Source organism: Labrus mixtus, chromosome 7, assembly GCF_963584025.1.
Source record: "Labrus mixtus chromosome 7, fLabMix1.1, whole genome shotgun sequence".
Lineage (NCBI taxonomy): Eukaryota > Metazoa > Chordata > Actinopteri > Labriformes > Labridae > Labrus > Labrus mixtus.
Window position 1 is genome coordinate 192247 of NC_083618.1, and position 20254 is coordinate 212500.

The 20254-nt window shown below is 39.9% G+C and overlaps 2 protein-coding genes across 3 annotated transcripts in view; both read right to left on the reverse strand.

Annotated features, from left to right (window-relative positions):
* The window catches only part of LOC132977369 (guanine nucleotide-binding protein G(i) subunit alpha-2), a 49601-nt gene extending 36094 nt beyond the window's left edge, over window positions 1–13507 (reverse strand). The window contains exon 1 of the mRNA XM_061041894.1: window positions 12787–13507. Coding sequence (XP_060897877.1) covers window positions 12787–12904 — 118 coding nt within the window. The 5' untranslated portion in view covers window positions 12905–13507. The remainder of the gene's footprint in view (window positions 1–12786) is intronic.
* A 2102-nt stretch (window positions 13508–15609) lies between these two features.
* LOC132977371 (sodium-coupled neutral amino acid transporter 3-like) overlaps window positions 15610–20254 on the reverse strand; it is a 48837-nt gene continuing 44192 nt past the window's right edge. For both annotated transcript variants that reach the window (XM_061041895.1, XM_061041896.1), the window contains 4 exons: window positions 19919–20043; window positions 19672–19816; window positions 18962–19065; window positions 15610–18540 (listed from right to left, as the gene is read on the reverse strand). In XM_061041895.1, the coding sequence (XP_060897878.1) occupies window positions 18436–18540; window positions 18962–19065; window positions 19672–19816; window positions 19919–20043 (479 nt within the window). In that variant the 3' untranslated portion in view covers window positions 15610–18435. The remainder of the gene's footprint in view (window positions 18541–18961; window positions 19066–19671; window positions 19817–19918; window positions 20044–20254) is intronic.

The window sequence follows — 20254 nt, forward strand, 5'->3', positions numbered from 1 at the left end:
AAGGAGTAATATTTAACAACTCAGTCAGACAGTCTTTGCTTTTTTATCATCATGTTTTTTTTCTTACTATCTATCAAACACTCAGCTGCGACAACCAGGCAGTCTGTTCCAACATATTCACTTTCTCTGTGACGGTTATCTGACAAGCATCTGTTTTCTTTGTGACCTGAGCGACAGGTCCTGCCCCATTCACTATATGATTGGTTGCCTGAAGCAGCGACATCAGCACCTGAGCGGTAAGGCCTGAGATCTTTCAGTGCTAGTAGATGCTGAATAAAGATAAAACAAAGGCTTTGAACGCTCGGAAAAAGTCACTGGGTGATTTCACTCGCTCTTCATTGGGAACAGCTCTACGAAAAGACAAATGCTAAATGCAGCAAACACTAGCGGGCTACCATTTATCAATAATCACCTCACCAGCCCTCTACAAGCACATTAACCTGAAGCCTGTTGTTGAATGGATCCCAACACCTGGAGTCTTCCCTTTAAAAAAATGAATGTTCATTAAGTAAGCTCATAAGCTAATGGCTATAACTTGCTATTCTACTGGCTCAGGAAGGTGAGATAGTTGTATGAAACTTGACGCATACAGACATGACAACAACTCACCACACTGGTTATCTTTCAGTTTGAATGTAACAACCAATGGCTCAATTCCCCATTCATTATTTTATCCGGTTCAGTCAGACAGACTGTTGGTGGATGACACAGAGTAAAAGGAAAACAAGGCATACATTGTCTGTTTCTTTCAATTTTCAGCTGCTCTCTGCTCATGATGGCTGTAAACATTTATTATGTCACGACTATTATCGATCCCAAGAAGGGTCGATTAAAAAATTCTGTTACTTTTGTGTTTTTCCCAGTCCTACCCTAATACTAAATAAAAATATAATAGATAATATAATACTACACTACAGAGCTTAAGCTCCAGCATTAAGAAAACACAAATAAGCAAATCATTAAGGTGCATTGAAATTGCTGCATATCTCCTGTGGCTTAAAGGTCATTATGGTTCCATTATTCTTACAGGGTATCTGTGGTGGTCTGACATCAGGGTCTCCTAAGGAGAGACATTTGATAAACGACCGTGATCATTAAAGTGACAGAGGACTTTAAGTTCTGCACACAGAGGCATCAATGAAAGGAGCTCCAACGACACATGCAAGGCAACTACACAACTACATGTTCTTGTGCAAAAACCAGCTTGTGTATGTCACAAATATAGCAAAAGTAATATTTGTCATGGCTTTCTCTAAAATCTCTAAAAAGTTTAGTGAACAGACTTAGGATATTTCCACCTCTGGGCAGGATTAGGTATCAGAAATAAAATAAAACAATAACAGAGATAATGGGGTTGTATGCTTTGAATAATTACCAGTGTGACACTAATGAAAGTGTTTACATCAGAACAGAGGGGGGTCAACATGTTAAAGTGTTTCACATTACCGGAGAAATCATTTCAAGTAAAGTTGCCCTGTTTCAAAGGAAACAATAATCTAATTTTCCTCTGGAATTTCCTGCAGTTAAAAGACCTTTACGTCCAGGACATTCCTGATGTTACAGTCTTAATCCACAGCTGAACATTACGAAGAAGAAACAGAGAAAGCAGGGTGTTCTCAGCCTTAGGATGCTGTCTATAACTACAAGCATGCACAATATTTCAAAATGCAGCATACATACACATTATAGGACTGCACATGCACTGCTGTGAGCATGAAAAAAAAATCTGCAAGATGAGCTGTTGTTCTGGTTTCATGAGACACACGAAGCACACACACACATCTATGCATCTAAGCAGCAGCAGAAGCAAAATGAAAACAGCAGCCAGGTTGCCAGCAGGTTTGATTAAAGCCTTCATGGATAACATAATCCCCATCAATGAAAAAGGCAAAAGGAGAGTCAGCGTTTTTCTCTTCCCTGTTTGTTGAACACAAAACATAACAGATAAAAACGTACTCCCTTCTTTACTATCTCACACACTTCCTTCAATTGGCCGTTCCAAAGCTGTTGCGCTGAGTTGGAAAGAAATACTGCTGACAGTATTTGTGTGACACCAAACATTCAATAATTCACAGGCTTAGGACACAAACTATTTGATAAACATCTGACTGTGCTGACTGCTAACATCCCCAACAACATAATCAACACAGTGGTCCTGGCCTACAAGTTGTTTTTTTTACTGTATGCTATTTCTTATGTTATTATGGTACTGTACAACACATCATTTTCACTTTTGGTTTCATGCAGAGCAATTCAAACCACCTGCTTTTAATAGAACAACCGGTTAACAGTTTTTATGTGCCCTCAACATGCACAACTAAAAAACCTTCTTTATCTCAGAGACACTCTGTCATGGCTACTGACAGCATCATCTCAGAGGCTCTTCTATTAAGAAGTAAATGGTTCTATTGTTGTTGGTCTCCTTTTACTGTGTGTTGTAAAACTGTACCTACTAATCATATTCCCCTCATGGGCTTTTTGTTCTGATTCTTAAGTTGAAAACTAGTCTAGTGTGTCGTATGTGAAGGAACATCAGCCTGCCTCCCGCATGCCAAATTATACACCACACAAAAGTCCTCCTTTACACAAACACACACAGAAATTACAAGGGGCACCACCCAGCCCATGTTGCCATGGATTTGTTTTCCTGAAAGTTCTTCAAGAGCCCTGTATGAGGTCTCACACACACACACACACACACACACACACACACACACACACACACACACACACACACACACACACACACACACACACACACACACACACACACACACACACACACACACACACACACACACACACACACACACACACACACACACACACACACACACACACACACACACACCCCTTTAAAGCTACTTTAGGGCATGTTTAATGGGAAAAGAAACAACACACCAAAGTACACACATTTTTTACAGCTACTCCACATTCTCTCCAAAGATCTTTCTCGAGCTTGAGGTCAGACAAATAACAAGGTGACTGAGTGTTATGTGAAAAAGATAACAGGCCCTACATTATTCCTACTAACTGCCATTGTGAAACTGACACATTAGTATTGTTAATAACCTAAAAAAGATATATAGTTTATGGATGTTTGAATAAGAAAAGCTTTAACTCAGACGTGTTTAAAGGCTCCATTGTTGTGTTGAGGGTGTTTGACAGACAGTGTGAGGATCAGAACGTGGCAACTGACACAGGATGGGTGTGCACGGTTTCCTCAACCAGCCGAACAAAAGACTCACATCTACTTCCCTCTTACATGCAGCCAGCTGAAAAAGGAAGTGTAAGATGAGGGGGGTAAAGGGCTGACACAGTACATCAGGACTATTTCCCACACAGTTAACAATCATGATCAAAGCTGATTAAAGAGAGACAGAAAGTGCCACCAACATTATGGATTGATTTATATTTGAAACCAGAAGATTACGGTTTGTAATGATTCATTTGAGCTACGTAAAAGATTTGGTTATGTTCTAGATTTCTTCTCAATGTGTGCTGTTCTTATTTGACAACCGTGAAATGGCTTGCACCCAGTGAGAACAAGCATCATTTGCAGAGCAGGAGGAAGCTCGGAATGGTTTGGGAAATTGAACACAGTGCTTTTTTTCAGGAAGAAATTGCATATTTTCCTTCAAAACCCCCAAAGCACAATTTCTTGGGAAAAATTGATTTCACAGCAAAACTAACTTGAGTATTTTTGTGTTTTTAATACTGCTGAGGTCATTCAGCTGCAAGAGTAACTAAAGCAATGAGACAAATACACTGATAGAGCATGTCGGGCTCCACACAGCACCGCCTGTGAGGCGGGTCGGAGAAGGTCATGAATGTCATACAAGTCGTAGCTGATTGTAGGGCTGTAACAGTACACTGCCTCTGATGAATATAGTCAATATGAGAAGCTTTGATGGGACTGCAATGATCCAGTGAACAATGCTGACAGTGTTTTTCACAAAACAAACCACTTTAGTGTAGCAGCAGATTGGTTTCACGTCAGTGACTTATTGCAGTGTATATTAGAGATTACGTGGAGGGTTCAGAGGTGAATTCAAAATAAAACAGTAAAGGTTTTCTATAAGGATATCATGTCCAATAAATGGTCTAAATGTATGTTTGTTTAACCACCTTTCATATTTGAAATAACTTTTCACTTCTGTAAGTGTCAGAAATGGTCAACTGACGTAATTCATGTAGAATTAGATTGCCTTTTTCTCTTCCTGCCACACTGCAGGCTTGACAACAACCCTTTAAGTCGGGAAAACGTCTCTGAATGACTGACTTCATGTGTATCAGTGTTGAATAAGTGTGGGTAATTTGTATTGAAATTATGTTTATTTTTGTGTTTTTTTGTCAAAGAATCAGTGTGGCTTAGACTCTAAATAAAGTCTGAAAAGGTTTAAAGTTGAGTTCAGACTGGACAGAGAGAATAAGATTGGAGCAGACACATCCAGATAGAGATAAAAGAGATTCATTAAGACCTGAGATGACAACGCAGATAGTGAAGAGATAATGACTGGTAGTACTACTGCAACAAATTGACCTTTGAATAACAATGTTGATGGTGCAGCTGTCATAACATTATCACCCGAGGGTCCCTGGGGAGGGGGGGGGCAAACATACCATGCTCACCCCGTGTGACATCTAAACTATTCCCACCATCTATCACCTTGACGAGGGCCCCTGCTGCTCATGTTATGTTAGGCACCTCACTTGATGCATGTTCTCCACAGTGGATACTCAGATGAATGCCAACAGAAGCCAGATGAAGCTGAAAGCTTGTGGTGTTGACAGATCATCAAGTGAAGTCCAAGATAAAGCTGAATATGATACTGCAGGACTTTACAGGAGTGAGGAAAGGCAAGCTGAGGGAACAGAAAAGTGGCATCTCCCTTTTCCTGTGCCTTTTGCTTTCTGACACAACTTCAACACATCACTTTTTCAACTCAGCAGCACACTGACACATTGACAAGTAGGGAGTTTCAATTCACTTTATATCATTCAAAAAGAGATCTCAAAGTTATATACTTGTACAGGTTTTGACTCATCGTCAAAGAAGTGGTAAATCCTGGGACTCTGAATACTTGCTAAAGCTTAGATATTTATTTGATAACACGTTAAGTCCCGAGTTATTATGTTGTTCGATTGCTTCTTTTATGAAACAACTTTAGTAGGAAATGGGCTGTTTTCAGGAGCAACTGAACCCAACTCAGCAGGGGGGAAATGAAACTTCAAACCACAGATTCAGTTAGCCTACAAGCTACTGAGAACTGAACACAGTGACTTATAAAAGCGTGGCTCTCTGATCTCATGCACAGACACGAGTTGAGTATCACATCAGAGGCTTGTTTGAGGGGGAGGATGGTCATATGGCACTTGAATAGGCATTCAAATCTGTGATCTCTTTTAGTTTTGTCATATAAGACAAAAAAAAATACAGTAAAATAATTGTTATGTCATATAGCCCACCTCTAAGCCCATTCAAGCCTGTTTTCTTTCTGCCGGTAACATTTTGACATCTGGCTGTTTCAGTGTCCTTATACAGTATAAAGCACAAAGCTGAGAGTAGAGTCTGGCCTCCAGGGGGAAGCCCCAAGAGAGCCGGACCTTCCAGTGTAGCAAAATGACAGGATAGCTCTATGGGGAAGGAAGGGAAGTGAAGTGAGCTCATTTCACTACATTCTTAGCAAGAACAAGGAAATGGATAGTGGGAGGAGGAGAGAGAGGGGATAATGGCTTTCCAAATGTGTGCTTAGTGACATGGTCAGACAAAGAAAAGCCCCCATCCTCTGCCAACCCCAAGCCCAACTCCCCTTAGGCACTTGAAAATGAAAGCAAGGACCTTTGACATTTCTGGTAGTGCCATGTGAGGGAGGGGGGGGGGGGGGGGGGGGGGTCATGAACTTGGAGTGAATTGTTTTTTCTAAGGGCTTTAACAAAATAAGCAGCATTGCAGGGAACACTGTGTAGACTCTATTGAATAAAACCAAAACACTTTGGTTGAAAGTTAAAAAAAAAAATTTAAAAAAAATGTGTGCATCAAGTGAGGTGCCTAACATAACATGAGCAGCAGGGGCAGGGGGAAAAAATATTATAAATGTTTAGACAAAAGAATCCACCTTTCATGACAGCCCCATAAAATACCTTTTATCTTTGTCAATAAACGATTAGGAAATGATTTTTTTTTGTACTTTTCTAACCAAAAGTCAGTCATTAAGGCAGTTTCTATGAGTAACACTGAAATATTTGAGCTTTGGCTCTTTTACACCAGCTGAACATGACCCAGTTTTTTTTTTTATATTTGAGCAGTTATAAGTTCAGAGATTTAGCACAAGCAAGGCAAAGGTTAGAAACTGGATGAATACTTTATAAAAACATGCTGCTTCTTTCTCTGATCATTTTGATAAGTACAAAAGGTGCAGAAATCACAGTTACAGTCCATTTTCATATTTCTCTCTCACCTCTAAAGCATCAAATATCATCCTGCAGATTCGGTATCAAGTATAAAGATTTCCACTACTGGGCATTCTGCCACCACCCCAATACCATGCAGGTGAATACAGCTTAGCAGAACTTAACTCATTAGAAAATGTCATGAATGATACAAAGATCTTCTGAAGCATGCCTTTAATGTCCCAATTCCAAATCAGATACAGTGTTAAAGTCAACAGTTTTCACCGGTCCTTTAACCCCACAAAGGGAAAACATGCCATAAGTTTTACTTGACTGTACACGTCTCAGTAGCTTAAGCCAACTGTTTAATGTACAACAAATACCACTATGATTAAATCTACGAGTTGCTGATCCTTTTAAAAAAAGTCAAGTTGATTTGTAAAATCTTCATCATTTTGTCTTCTGATCGACAGCTCTGTTGTGCTAAACATCTTCACACCCTGTGGTGACCAGAATTGAAAGCTGCAAGTCCACGAGTTACAAACTACTTTTCTGCACACATCTCTGTGCGAGTACTGCTTTGTTATGGCAGATCAGAAGTAAAGCTGTTAAAAACTTAAGACATGAGCCATTGGAGAGGTACAGAATAATGCAGGGTATCTCAAGAGCAGAGAGGATAGTGCAGCCCCGTCCCAGAGGGCTCACACCCAGACACTAAGTCTACAGGATCGGCCTTTATCTTAGAGCTCTCCCAGTAATTGCAGGATATTCAGCTGCTTCACATATACACTCTCAGACCTGCTATCCAGTGCGTCATACAGCTAATTCGGCACAGTTTGGTGCAGACCGTTGAGTAAATACAGTGAAGCACAGTGAAAACACAGGGCAGAAGCTTTACGGCTTGTTGTAGAGATCAGTAACAATGCAGCTGGTGGATATCTGATAGGATGAGATTTCCTCTGGAGCTGTGACAGCTTCGTTTCCGATGTGGACGTGTTTTCACCGGTGGACCACATCTGTCTGACTTCCTTAAGCCAGAGTAACTTGGGTCTCTATAATCAGTCACTGTAATCACACCCGGTGCCTGCTAAAAGTCAGACTGCCACTTTAATAGGAGGGAGGGACTGGGTGTCCATGCTGCGCTGACAACACCAGCTGACTGGTATGTGGAGCAGCTTGTGTTGAACCTGACATCAAACATGATCGTGTACAGTAAATATATGCATGTGCCGGAGACTTCCAAAGCATACAGGAGCACAAAGGTTAGTCTCCTGTTGAACTGTGAGGGCTTCAGTTTTTTCAAAGGTTAAACTCCTGCTATATGTTACACTCGACAACTAGAGAAGCTTTCTAGAACTCTGCAGACCAGATGAACACCTTAAATCACCAGCTAGCAAACAGATAATAACACAGGCTGGAAGTCTGTGTGTCTCTGACCATACTACCGCTTTAACTCAGTTTCCTGCCCAACATCTAAGATGGATAGCTTTTACCAAACAGTAGCTAGTGAGCTCTCTCTGATCAATACTGTGTCTAAGTCGACTAATCAAAGCCTTTAAGAGAAATTAAGGTAAGTGTTTGTTTTCTGGAACCCAGATGAGAAACTGCCTTTGAAGATGTGTGACAGTAGTTCTGAAAAAACTGGCATGGGTTTTTGACATGCAACGTAGTAAACTGAGTTCATTCAGTTTAATGTAGCTCTATCCAAATCCAACAGCGCTCAGAAAGAGCTGCTATAACAGACAACCACCAATTACTTCCACAGCAGAAGTGTATCTGATGGGTGCTGTGGTCACATCCTCGGTGAAGCTGATGTGACACCAACTGTAAGACAAGATAAACCTTTCCAGGAAAATCCATTTGTGACGCAAATGGGCAGGCTCCCATCACACCATGTTGGTATAGCATCACACTTATCAACCTGGGATAAATGTTTGCTATAGATACAGCTGACAGAACACAACTACACGTGACTTCACTTTCACTTGGAACAAACCAACAATAAAGTTAGAGAGGAATGGCTCGCAGAAGGGCTGCCTGATTCTGCAAACTTCTGTGTATTAACATTAAACACAGCCAATTGTACTGCACAGGTACGGCTAGCATTAATGGGCTAGCAGGGCTAAGCCCTCCCTTTCTTATACAAGAAAGATAAGAAAATTAATCTTCAAATAATTTACAACAGACTGTTCTCAATTCTGGTGAAACCTAGAGTAGCAACATAACCTTCAAAAAATCACTTAATATCTCTAAACGCCCCTGGCCCCCTGGACAGAAGTGATGTCCTTATACCATTTTCTTTTTCAGTGAATTAAACTGTCCTTATACCATTTCTTATCATTTATAGTAACATTTCAATCAAATTATATCTGCAAACTATTTAATCACGGAAGTGAAGCACATTTTTAGAATAGAGTGGATAGAGGCATGAGGCAAAGAGTCAAACAGGGGCCACTCTCTTTGAGTACCAAGCTTCTGTACGGGGTTGCTGAAATAACCGCTAGGCCAACCTGCACCCAGATACTCTTTTGTCAATGTTGAGGCATATATCAGACTTAATGGATGGGTTGTTCATATTTGTCAGAATGTGCCTAAAAATGTGGCCGTTTGTTAAAATCATTTAGTAAGACACTGTACAGCTGGATGAAGACAAAAAGACTTTTAGTACACCTCCGTTGTTCCTGTGGTCTGTGCCAGCTCTAACTGTTACTCACACTTCTTCTTGCTACTAGAAACAGCGTCAAATCTCTTCTGGGGATCTTTTGGGGATTTGTAAGGCAATAACTTTGTGATTCCAGCAGAGAAAACATTGAATCTTCATGGTACTGTATATATCTACCAAGACTTATCATCAAATAACTGCTTCTGTGTTTACTTGAATACCACTTCCCTTCAGCAGAGACTGAAGACTCATGATACTGAGCACCCTGCAGAGACTCCATGTTAAGGAGGAAGAGAAAATGACTGCTATCACACGCTTTTTCAGTTGTCTGTAAATAAAACTCAAACCTAATAATAGTGATCTGTTAAGATGTTTAGAGTTACACAAGCTTCTCTTTCCACCACAGAGATAATATATTCTTCGCCTGGAAATATTAGCAGCACATCATCCTTCCCCTGGTGTGAGAGCCATGTCACGTGGACGTCGCCGCCTTCCTTTTACATTAACCATTTGATTCTTTGATCATGAGTAGAAGCGCCTGCAGGCTTTACAGTATATGTCAGCTTTACCTTGTTACATGTGGCAGCCTCACTGCAGTGACCACGGAGAGCTATGTAATGGAATCCAACCCTGCAACGAGCGAGTCATAAACTGAGTCCAGAATGTGCGCTGCAGAGCGAGCCTCGTATATCATGAAGAACAACACATCTACTCCTGTAGTATCACTGTGCAGCCATATTACTCCTAGCTTAAGACATAAAACATACAAAGTTGTTTCTCCTCTAAGAAGTCTTTGTTGCCCTGCATGTATGTTGGAGATTTAGAAATGTCTGATGATTTAATCGTGTTAAAAGATGCCCAGAGGCAGAAAACATGCACTCAGTGTGCCAATGTATTTACATAACATCGCCTGTCAAGCCTCTGAGCAAATGTGTTTATGTTCTTCTAACAGCATGCGTGTGTGAATGTGTGTGTGTGTGTGTGTGTGTGTGTGTGTGAGAATGGCTCTGAAATATTTCCTACTACAAGGCTTCTGTTCTCCCCGTTTAAGCAGAGCATGCTGCCAAAAAGGAACTTTTCATTTGTGCTAAGCTGGGATAAAAGGGGAAGGCAAGCGGAAGAAAAAGAGAGAATCAACTTAAGTGAGCAGCACATTTATGTTAGTAGATGAGGAGGAGATTAGATGTAAATCAAAGAGCAGAATCAGCAGGGAGGCCTGTGAATGAGTGCTTCCAGTTAATGAAAGCTTAAGTCCTCTCTGCTACATTAACAAATGGCTTTCTCTGGGGACGCCTAACAAGACAAAACAATCTAATAAAGACACAGCATCATAAGATAAAAGTAGTGAAAATAGAAATTCCTTATTAGATCTGTTTCTTTACATCAATTTAAATATGAAATAGCCAAGCAGCTTTGTGTTAAGAGTTCCTCAGCAAGCTAAATGAAGGTCGTGTTTCAAAGCTAACTCTAAAATAAATCCATCATTCACGTCGATAAAACACAGCTCATTTTATAAACCCCCAAATCTCATCTCAGAGTCTCTGGAGTTGTTTGAGCAGGGACACAAGTCAGGCTCCAGTGGACACACATGACAGAGGGATTTGAATGTGTGGATATTCAGTAAGCAGGGTAGCTTTCCTCAGCTGTTCCATCAGATAGCATGGCAGGCAGCAGATGTGAGTGCTGAAAGAATCCCCGGAGGCGTGATGTAGCACCTCTGGAAGGATGTCACACCTGTCTAACACATTTCAATTCAATAGATGGATTATTATTTCAGCTACAAACTGAAACAACACATCCTTTAGGCAATTGCATCTGAAGAGGTAGACACTTTGAGTATTAAACCGTGTGTCCACCTGCTGTATTATTAATGCACACTGCACTTCAATAACAATTTCACTTTATACACACCACAAACATCCCCTATACATTCCAGCTTTACGTCCTGAAGCTCATTTGTGCATGCTGTGACATGTAATTCAAACTGCTTAAGTCTGACTTGAACCCCTCGTTTCAGCTTGAGACCTCTCCTGTAAATCTTCTCAACCTCCACACACGGCTATTTATGGTAATTACTGATATGAAACCTGCTGTACAGAGTATGTGATTAGCCTTCTAACCAGGGTCACAACGTAACAACCAGACGTCTCTTCAAAGAGCCCGGAGAGGAAAAACTCTTATGTGTTCACTGTCAATCTAAGTCCAATCTTCTGCTTTATGTCAGTGAGAAGACGAGTGATTAATTAAGGGCATAAAACAGTTACAAAACACATGGGCTGTGGCTCAGTTGGTAGAGTCGTTGCTTCTCAACCGGAAGGTCGAGGGTTTGATCCCCAGCTGGGCAACATGTCCGATGTGTCCTTGGGCAAGACACTTAACCCTGAATTGCTCCCACTGCTTCAGTGGTGGTGTATGAATGGATTAGTTACTTCTGATGGATGATACTACACAGCGATCACTACCATCAGTGTGTGAATGTGTAGGTGTGACCTGCAGTGTAAAAAGCACTTTGAGTAGTCAGAAGACTAGAAAAGCGCTTTATAAGCTCAAGTCCATTTACCATTTACTGAAAATATCCAAATTATCACATCAAAAATTAATTTTGAGTGTTGCAAAAAGAGGACTTACTCGCTAAAGGACACTCTCTGACTTTTTCCTAATAATTTTCTAGAAAGAAAAATCTAAATTAAACGATCCAAGGTTGCATTTGGTCAGCACGGTCTTGAATAAAAAGACAAGCTGTGCGTTCAGAAAATTGCATCGATTTCCTTGAGGAGTTAACAGGAGTAACTTGGAAGTGTAAATCAATGGGCGTAAGATGAGACGCATCAACAATGCAGGACTTCACTGACTTCATTCTTCTTACCAATTGTGTGTTTCCCAAACCATGGGAAATTGCTGCTTGCCTTCTTTCCTTCTCTGTGCAGCATATCAAGTAAGGTTGTGAAGTTCAGAGGAGCCTTGTTGCATGAAAAGCCGATGGTGGAAAACGGAACAGGACCACCAAAAGAAATGTGGGACGTTCAATACAACTCGTCAGAGAGAAAGTTAGAGAACCAGATATTAAAAGTCTGGGAAAGTGTAAATCTGTCTTTGCTAAGGAGTACTCTCAATCAGTTGTTTTGAATAAATGTGTGTGTGTGTGTGTGTGTGTGTGTGTGTGTTCTGGCCAGTGCTGGGAACAGTCAGGGGTGTTCACCATCTCAGTCCAAACAGCAGCTCCCTCATTATCAAGCAGACCCCGCCATGTCTGACCCCTGAGTTCAACCCTGCTATGGGAGGAAACCAGTCAAACCTAACACAGCCTACTTTGGCTGTACTGTAAAAAAAAAAAAAAAACCTTTTCCTGGATCTGTAAGTCAACACCCGGAGTAAAGCATTTCCCCTCACATCCTTGCTGGGCAGGGAATGCTGTTTTTACTCCAAACTTTCCCAAACACCAGAGTGAAGGGAATGATGGCAAAACAGAGCTAGATAAGGACTTCCATAATGCTTTTAACTACATGTTGTGGTGTAGCTAGAAAAACATCTCAAAGGAGTGAGACATGTGAATTGTAAGGGGTAAGTGATGCTCTTTATAGCATTAGCAGAAACAAATAAACTTTCTGCATGCTACTCGTGTGTCATGTTGGTACATACGGTCAAGGCTTTCATTGTGTTGCACAATTAGTCTGTAACCCCCATATTGGCAATTTTGCAACTCAGGAACATTGTTGAGCCAGACTACTCACCCAGTAGCAGCAGTTTCACTTCTCTTGCTGCTTTCTCTCCATCTTCTCGCAGGTTCTTGTCAATCATTTTGGAGCGCTCGGCCGCCGCTTTATCTTCCTGACTAACCGTACACCCCATGGTTCCTAGTGCGCGCTTCAGGACTGCTGCTTAGTGGGGGAATATTACCTGAGAAAAAAATGACGGCAAAGTGCCAAAAAAAAAGACCCTTATTAAAAAAGAGTCCAAGTTGAGCGAGGCGACTTCCCTTTTCTGACGAGTGGCGACAAACGATTTCCTCCTGAAGGGAACTTGGTTTTTCCTCACGTATGAAATTCCCGAAGACTCACAGGCTGTTCAGTTAGTCAGCAGCATTGGTGGTTTCTTCAAGGGAATCGCAAGTTGTCCAGAGACACACAGACTTCTAGCTACAATTCCTTAGGAGGAACCATTGGAGCAAACTGAACTCGCGAAGAACGGGCCACGAAGTTAGCAAAAAAAAATAAAAAGTATTCCAGCTGTTGAAAAGCGAGCTCACGGATTTGTCCCCCGTAGAGCTACCGGGCTCACACGTCACAGGCTGACGTGAACGTCTCTCGTTGCTGTTTGAGATGTCTGTTTTTTTAATTTTTATTGCGTTCATGCATTCTTTCCCCAGCGTTGAGATTTATTACATTTAAAGCCACACCCGTAGCCGCTGTGAAGTTCCCCTCCGCCTGACAAACTGCGAGACACACAGCGCCGTCACCTCCCACCCCAACAGCACGACGGCCAACCTCCACCAGAGAGAAGAACCCGCCCACTCGCAGTGCTTCATGGGAAATGTAGTCAACTGCTCCATTCAAGGGCAGTTTGTAATTAATGTTCCCTGCCCTCAGTGGAAAAGGTTTACTTGAGTTAACCAGTAGAGAGACTGGTTTCTTTATGTTTGCCCTTCAAGAAAAATTCTGAAGGAAACTGGAAGTGACTTTCAAGTTTATCTGCAAACTATGTTTAGATAGCCAACAGAGTATAGGCTACTCATTGTGCAAAATGTCCCCTGTTGCAATAATTTAATTATTTTTGTTGGTGTAACAATATGAAAGCATACTTTAAGCGCCGTAGCTGGTGAAGAGAAATAGCCAGTGGCGGTTCTAGACCACTTTTACTGAGGGGGCCAAACAGGGGCCAGTTGTTTTGTCAGAAGGGAACATTAAACCCAGGTGAAAAATAGACAAAGATGATCGCTTTAAAATATATGCCAAATAATAGGACACATCATTAAATACCATGATTTATATTTGTTTCAGTAAGAGTATTTAATACTAGATTGTTAGTCCAGTTGTTGAGTCAAATACTGTGAATGTGTTATGAGGGGGGGTTCTTCCTTTTGGAGGGGTGGCCACAGGGGGGACCAAGCTCAGTGTTACAGGGGCACTGGCCCCTGTTGGCCCCTGCCTAGAACCACCCATGGAAATAGCTTCTTTATATAGCCTACTTTTGAGTTGCTTAAACCACAACAGTTTGTTGTCGTATGTTAAAGATCTTATGTTAATGTCAATATTTCAAATTGAAGATAATCATCAGCAGGCTCCTGTCTAAAGCTGACAGATACACGCAAGAGTATAAAAACATGTCTCCCCTTTGAAGTTTTATCAGATCAAGTGGTAAATGATAAAAGATAGGATAAGATTATTTGATGTACTTTCCACCTTTACCTTTAGGCTAACACTACTATAGGAAGCTTTGGTGGTCCCTTTATTTTAAATGTTGATCATCTCAACAAGTTTGTATAAATAGCTGACAGTGGGATAATATAACACTGTGACAGTATTATTTCAGAATGATACTCAAAATAAGACCAATACAAACTGAACAGCTGACACTTTGTGTAATTATTCCAGAGCTAAGGTTTACCACAGCGTTTTAGTGCCACCTTGTGGACTATCACTTAACCTTCAAGAGAGGTATTCACAACTCTTGTTTTCTCTTTCTGTTGAATAATAAGTTTAATGTTTGAAACAGTTTGAGTATACTACATCAACTGAAACCTTACATACAATTATATATATATGCAGTCCTATATATTGTAGATTATCTCAGAAAATGATTTGCTTAAAATTTTAGATTCAACTGCCTACAGTATCAGCCATCGTGGCACATTTACAGTAGCTTATTCTGTTCATTTGATTTCAGTCTTTTACACAATTGATTAACATGAATTTAAGAAGCACCAAAGGATCAAGATGAAAGAACGTTAGCCTTAAAATTAAGTTGAAGACCACTTTAGGTAAAATGTAATAATAATGATTATGTGAAAGGTCACATATTATGCAAAATACACTTTACCATGTTTTTCTAACTTTAATATGTGTCTCTAGTCTGTCTACAAACCCCCCAATGATGAGAAAAGTCCATCTTCTCAGTCTTTTGTCTGCTCCAATTTTCAGAAAATGTGTGCTCAAACAGGCCGTTTGGAGATGTTCCCTTCATGACATCACAAAGGGCAGTAACCCCTCCCCCAGGTGGGTGACACTCCCACAGCTAGGTGTTTGTTCTGCCCTCTGAGTCTGCCTTCTCACCGTAAACAATAGGACATGGAGCGAGAAAGCACCAAGACACCCAAGCCCTTCCAGAGAGGGGGCGTGGTCAGATACAGCTAATTTACATATTTAAAGGTACAGACACAGAAACAGCCTGTTCTGAGGATCCTGATCATTTAGCCTTTAGCCTCTTATTTTTTAATAAGAAAGTTCACAAGCATGTTTTGGGGACTTCTGAGACGTATTTAAACTTCTTGAAAAGGAATATATGTGACCTTTAATACTTCATCTAAATGTCTTGAACAAATGAGATTGCACAAAGAATGGTTTCATAATCCCTTTAGTAGTTTTTCCAAAAGACATTTTTTTTCTGATCCTCAAATCTAAAAGAAGACCCAAAGTTTTGTTACCTCATTATCTTTATTGCAACATTGTTTACAGTACAATAACTGCCAGCAACATATTAAAATATATAGAGATACAAGAAAATAGACAAGAATAGAATGACAAAAAGGTTTAAAAGCACTTTGAAAATGATTACACTGATGTTTTTAATGGACTAAAACTTTAATTTCTATTTACATTGTACAAACTAGATATGCATATAGAATATAAAGGGTATACATTTATATACATTATTTATAAATGCTGGCCGATGTCAATATTTAATATGTTACGATTCAATCATACACATTTCAATAAATCACACGAGAGGGAGACCAACAACAGTTCGATCTAAATAGAGGTCCTCAGAGATCATCTTCTGTCAGCCACTATCAGCGCATATCCTCACTTCATTCTTTGCATTTTTAAACTTTTTTTGTGTGTTTTGTGTTTTGCGCTATTAAAAACAGTTCATGACTGTGTCAATTCATTTACCAAATGGGACCATCATACATACAAGAGGAAGTCGGGGATATATGCTGCATTTAACCTTGATAAACAACCTCAAACACTGAGTGGCTGATTCAGATTATTCTGTATTCTGCTTACAGACAACGTCACACAATGTAATATCTATATGACAGAGAGGAGGCTTGTTTTTGAACAACTTGACAGGACAACACTGCAGCACACACTGTAGTCTGGTGTTTCAGAGTTTATCATTTCAAAAATAGTGAAATGTGAAGTAAACCACTTCACTTATAACTCCAACATAGTAAGTTACTGAAAGTCAGCAGTGAACCACACAACTCACACCACTGACTTTAAGAGACGATTAAAACAAATTATATGTATTCCTGCCTTCCATCACTAAATGAGATTCAACTGATGCTCCACAAAAAAAACAAAAACATTAATTATGAAGTTTAAAACGATTGTTAATCTATTAAAGGTTGGAGCCAAATACTCAAATCTTACTTCTGAACAGAGTTGAGGTCCATGTATAACAACACAATGTGTGTGTACACACATATATATTTATATATATACTTTACTTGAAATCGATCTGAGCCATGTTTATATTTGTTAAAACACAGCACATCCAAGTGATGAGTGGTTTTAATCTACAGAATGGACCAGAGGAGTAAATGAATGATCTGGAATGTTCACAGAAAAAGCTAACTTACATTAATTCAAGTAGTATTTGAGAAGACATCCATATGTTACCATCAATACATTTCTCAACACTTTTGTTGTATAAAGGGCATTCCCCTTAAATCACATCTATAAGATACATGGATTTTTCAATAATCATTTGCTTGCATTTCAACTGGCGACAGGAAATTGTGCTTATCAAAGGAAAGTGCTATTGCTAACCAGAAGCTTCTCAAGGTTGTTAAAGAAGACAGTAATCCCACGTCTGCCCATTCTGTGAGGGATCAAAGTTGTGCTGGAAATATTTACAGACATGAAACTGTTCCTAACAACTTAATGAAGCGACCCTGTGTGTTTTAAAAAAAACATGTTTTGGTTATCTCTGATTACTTACAGTTAATGTTCAGAAACAACACATCAAATCTTTCAGGCGAAAATCCTCATCACTGACCACGATGAACACCAAGCAGTAACTTTGTCATTACAATTATCACTTTGATCAGTCCAGTCTAACTAATGAGGTCTTGAGTACCATTTATCACCGTCCCTTGCACAGTAATACTGAATAAAAAACACAGAATAATATAAGCTCTTATGTATTTATCTGGACATCCATCTCATATTCATCGCCTCAGAAAGACCTTTGTGAGGATTTCTTATTCAGTCCATACTGCATCTTCTGAGGTTTTCATATTGAATAATAATAAAATATACATCAAGGTCATATGTGGGAATGTTACTCTAAATGTGCTCACAACACTAAACCACATACTGTCTGAGGATGTGACTCCTCCCAGCAGCAACACAATTCAGTGGAATAGCAGTTAAAGGCTGCATACCTTAAAGGAACAGTTCAACATTTCCCTGCCTTTAAGATAAGATAAGCTCACCAGCTCCAAGCTGTAGCCTTACACTGACTGTACAGACACTGGAGTGGTATCAATCTCCTCACCTGTCCCCAAACATGTCAAACTACTCCTTTAGCTTTTCTTTCCTCCTGTGCTATAACTTGTGCAATCACATTCCTCTGCAGATGCACAGAATGAAAACGATGTAGGTATTCAAATAACTTAGAATAATAATAATAATAATAATAAGAAATATAACCATAAAAGTATTATCTATGATTCAATACATTTCTATCATTGAGCATTTTAAAGTGAGGAGCCTCAGATGTGCATTATAGCTTGAGAAGCAGTTTGCAGGTCTTAATAACCAGCACAGAGGCTCACAGCCACTACAGGGACAGGAGTTTAAAGACAGCAGCTTTTTAAATTGTTGCTTTTCTGTTTTTTTTGTTTTTTTTTACATCCATTTCACAAGGCACAGGCTCCAAATATCAGCTCGTCTCTTAATGCGCCTGGCCTCTTTTGTAAATTAATCAGCTATGTCCACTGGCCCTGATCTGCAGTCACTGTTTGGCAGAATGCTTTTGCAGAGAAATAGAGAGCCATCCTAAATTCTACACTTTTCCTCTGTGGCCAACACTTACCCATGGATATGGAATGGACATCTCCAACATAAAACATTATATAATAATAAAAATTGTAACATAACAACACAGATCTGAAACTACAATATAAAACCCCAGAAAGGAATGGAAGGTGGTGCCTAGTGACCACTGCTGGCTTTGCTGGAGCCCGATGTCCAGTCAATTATGATGAAGCTGAGACTCATTATCATAAACAGGAAGCCAATCGCAGCAAAACAGGCAGCCTGAAGGAGAAAGAGAGAGTCAAGTAGAGTTACAGAAAACAGCTGAAAGAGAGAAATAGACACAAAATGAAAGCTTTATTTTCAGTGGCATGTTAACCAGTAACTTCCTGAGTAAAATGTTTACTATGTGAATGGTTTTATGAATCACTGTAAGAATCCCAACCAAATGAGAAAATCTGACATCAAGTGTGTTCCATACGGAAAAGATTAGGAAGAATTACTGAACAGCACCTTTTTAGAAAGTCTGATTTACCTCCCACTATATGAACTAGATTTACTCCAGGGTGTGTCAGTACACAGAGGATCTCACACAAAACATCAGTTTTGTTTTGATGCCATATTATGAGACAGGTCAACCTTAAATGACCTAAAACATCGCATCCAAATTGAAATTCTTGTTTTTGTCTTAAGCGATGCTCACCATGATTTTGGGGAATGAGCGCAGCGGCTCCTCTTCTTCGGGTACAATACGCAGATAGAAGACTGCAGGGAAGATGAAGATGAGACAAGGGGCAGATGTGGCACCTGGAGAGCAGACAGAAAACACAACATGATTTATGAATGAATATAATAGCCATATATGTGAAGTGCCTCGGTTCTCTTTACAGTAAGTGCTGTGTTGTTATGTAGAGGTTAAAATGAATTAAGCAGAAAATGAAGAAAACACTTTTTTTATTTCTATACCTACTCTTACAATGACATGAATTATTCTTTATCTGTATCATGACTTTCTTTCACATCTTTTGCTATATGTTACAAGTCTTTCATCATGTCTGGATCCTGTTAAGTAACCGGTGTATAAACTTGTGACTTCTTCTGCTGTGGTTACAGTGATGCCGACTTTTAGCTTAAAAACTTTACTTTTGCCCAAAATAATGAAGAGGATCATCTTGTAAGGATTGCTGTTATCCTTCAACAGATGTCCAAATGAAACTTGTAAGGCCCTATTCTGACGGCGTGAAACACGCTTCCCAAAGCACGTGGTGCCCAGTGATTTGGTGAGTGTATCTCTACATTTAGTTATTTACATGCCACACGATCTGGCACAGAGTTCCAAGAGGTTTGATTACATCGCTTGATTAGGTGTATTATGGGCACAACATGAACCAAACCAGGGTTGATCTAACATACCAATGATCCCAAAGATGCCCAGGATGTCAGGGGCAAAGATGACCAGCAGGTTGATGAATGTGAGCAGAACGATGGCGATAGCGATGTGACGGGGCCAGTTGAAAGTCTTGTTGGGAAACACCATCTGCTGGATCGCCCTCCGTACCTAATCATAGAAGAACATTTACGATTGTGTCCTTGTGTTTTAAAACAACAAAGTGCATTAAAATCGTTCAGTGTAAACTTTAGGTGCTAACATTTTACTCACAGGGAAAAGCACAATGGGAACAGTGAGTGTGACAGCAGTGAGCACAGCCACACGCACACACAGAATCAAAGTATCATACGGGTCAATGCGGCTGTAAGTGTGAAGCAGCTCTGCTTCCACTTCACCTGAAAGAGATCAAAAGAGAGAAACATAGAGTAGGTCCAAGAATGATGAGAAAAGTACACACCTACCCCAACAAGCTGAGAAAACATAGTTAGTACCAAGTCAGTCAAGAAGCCTATATTTATAAGTTCAATATTTATATAAACTGGCAACAAAAGGCAATTAAATATATATCAAAATCATATTTTACAAATTATTTCATATTTTAAACAT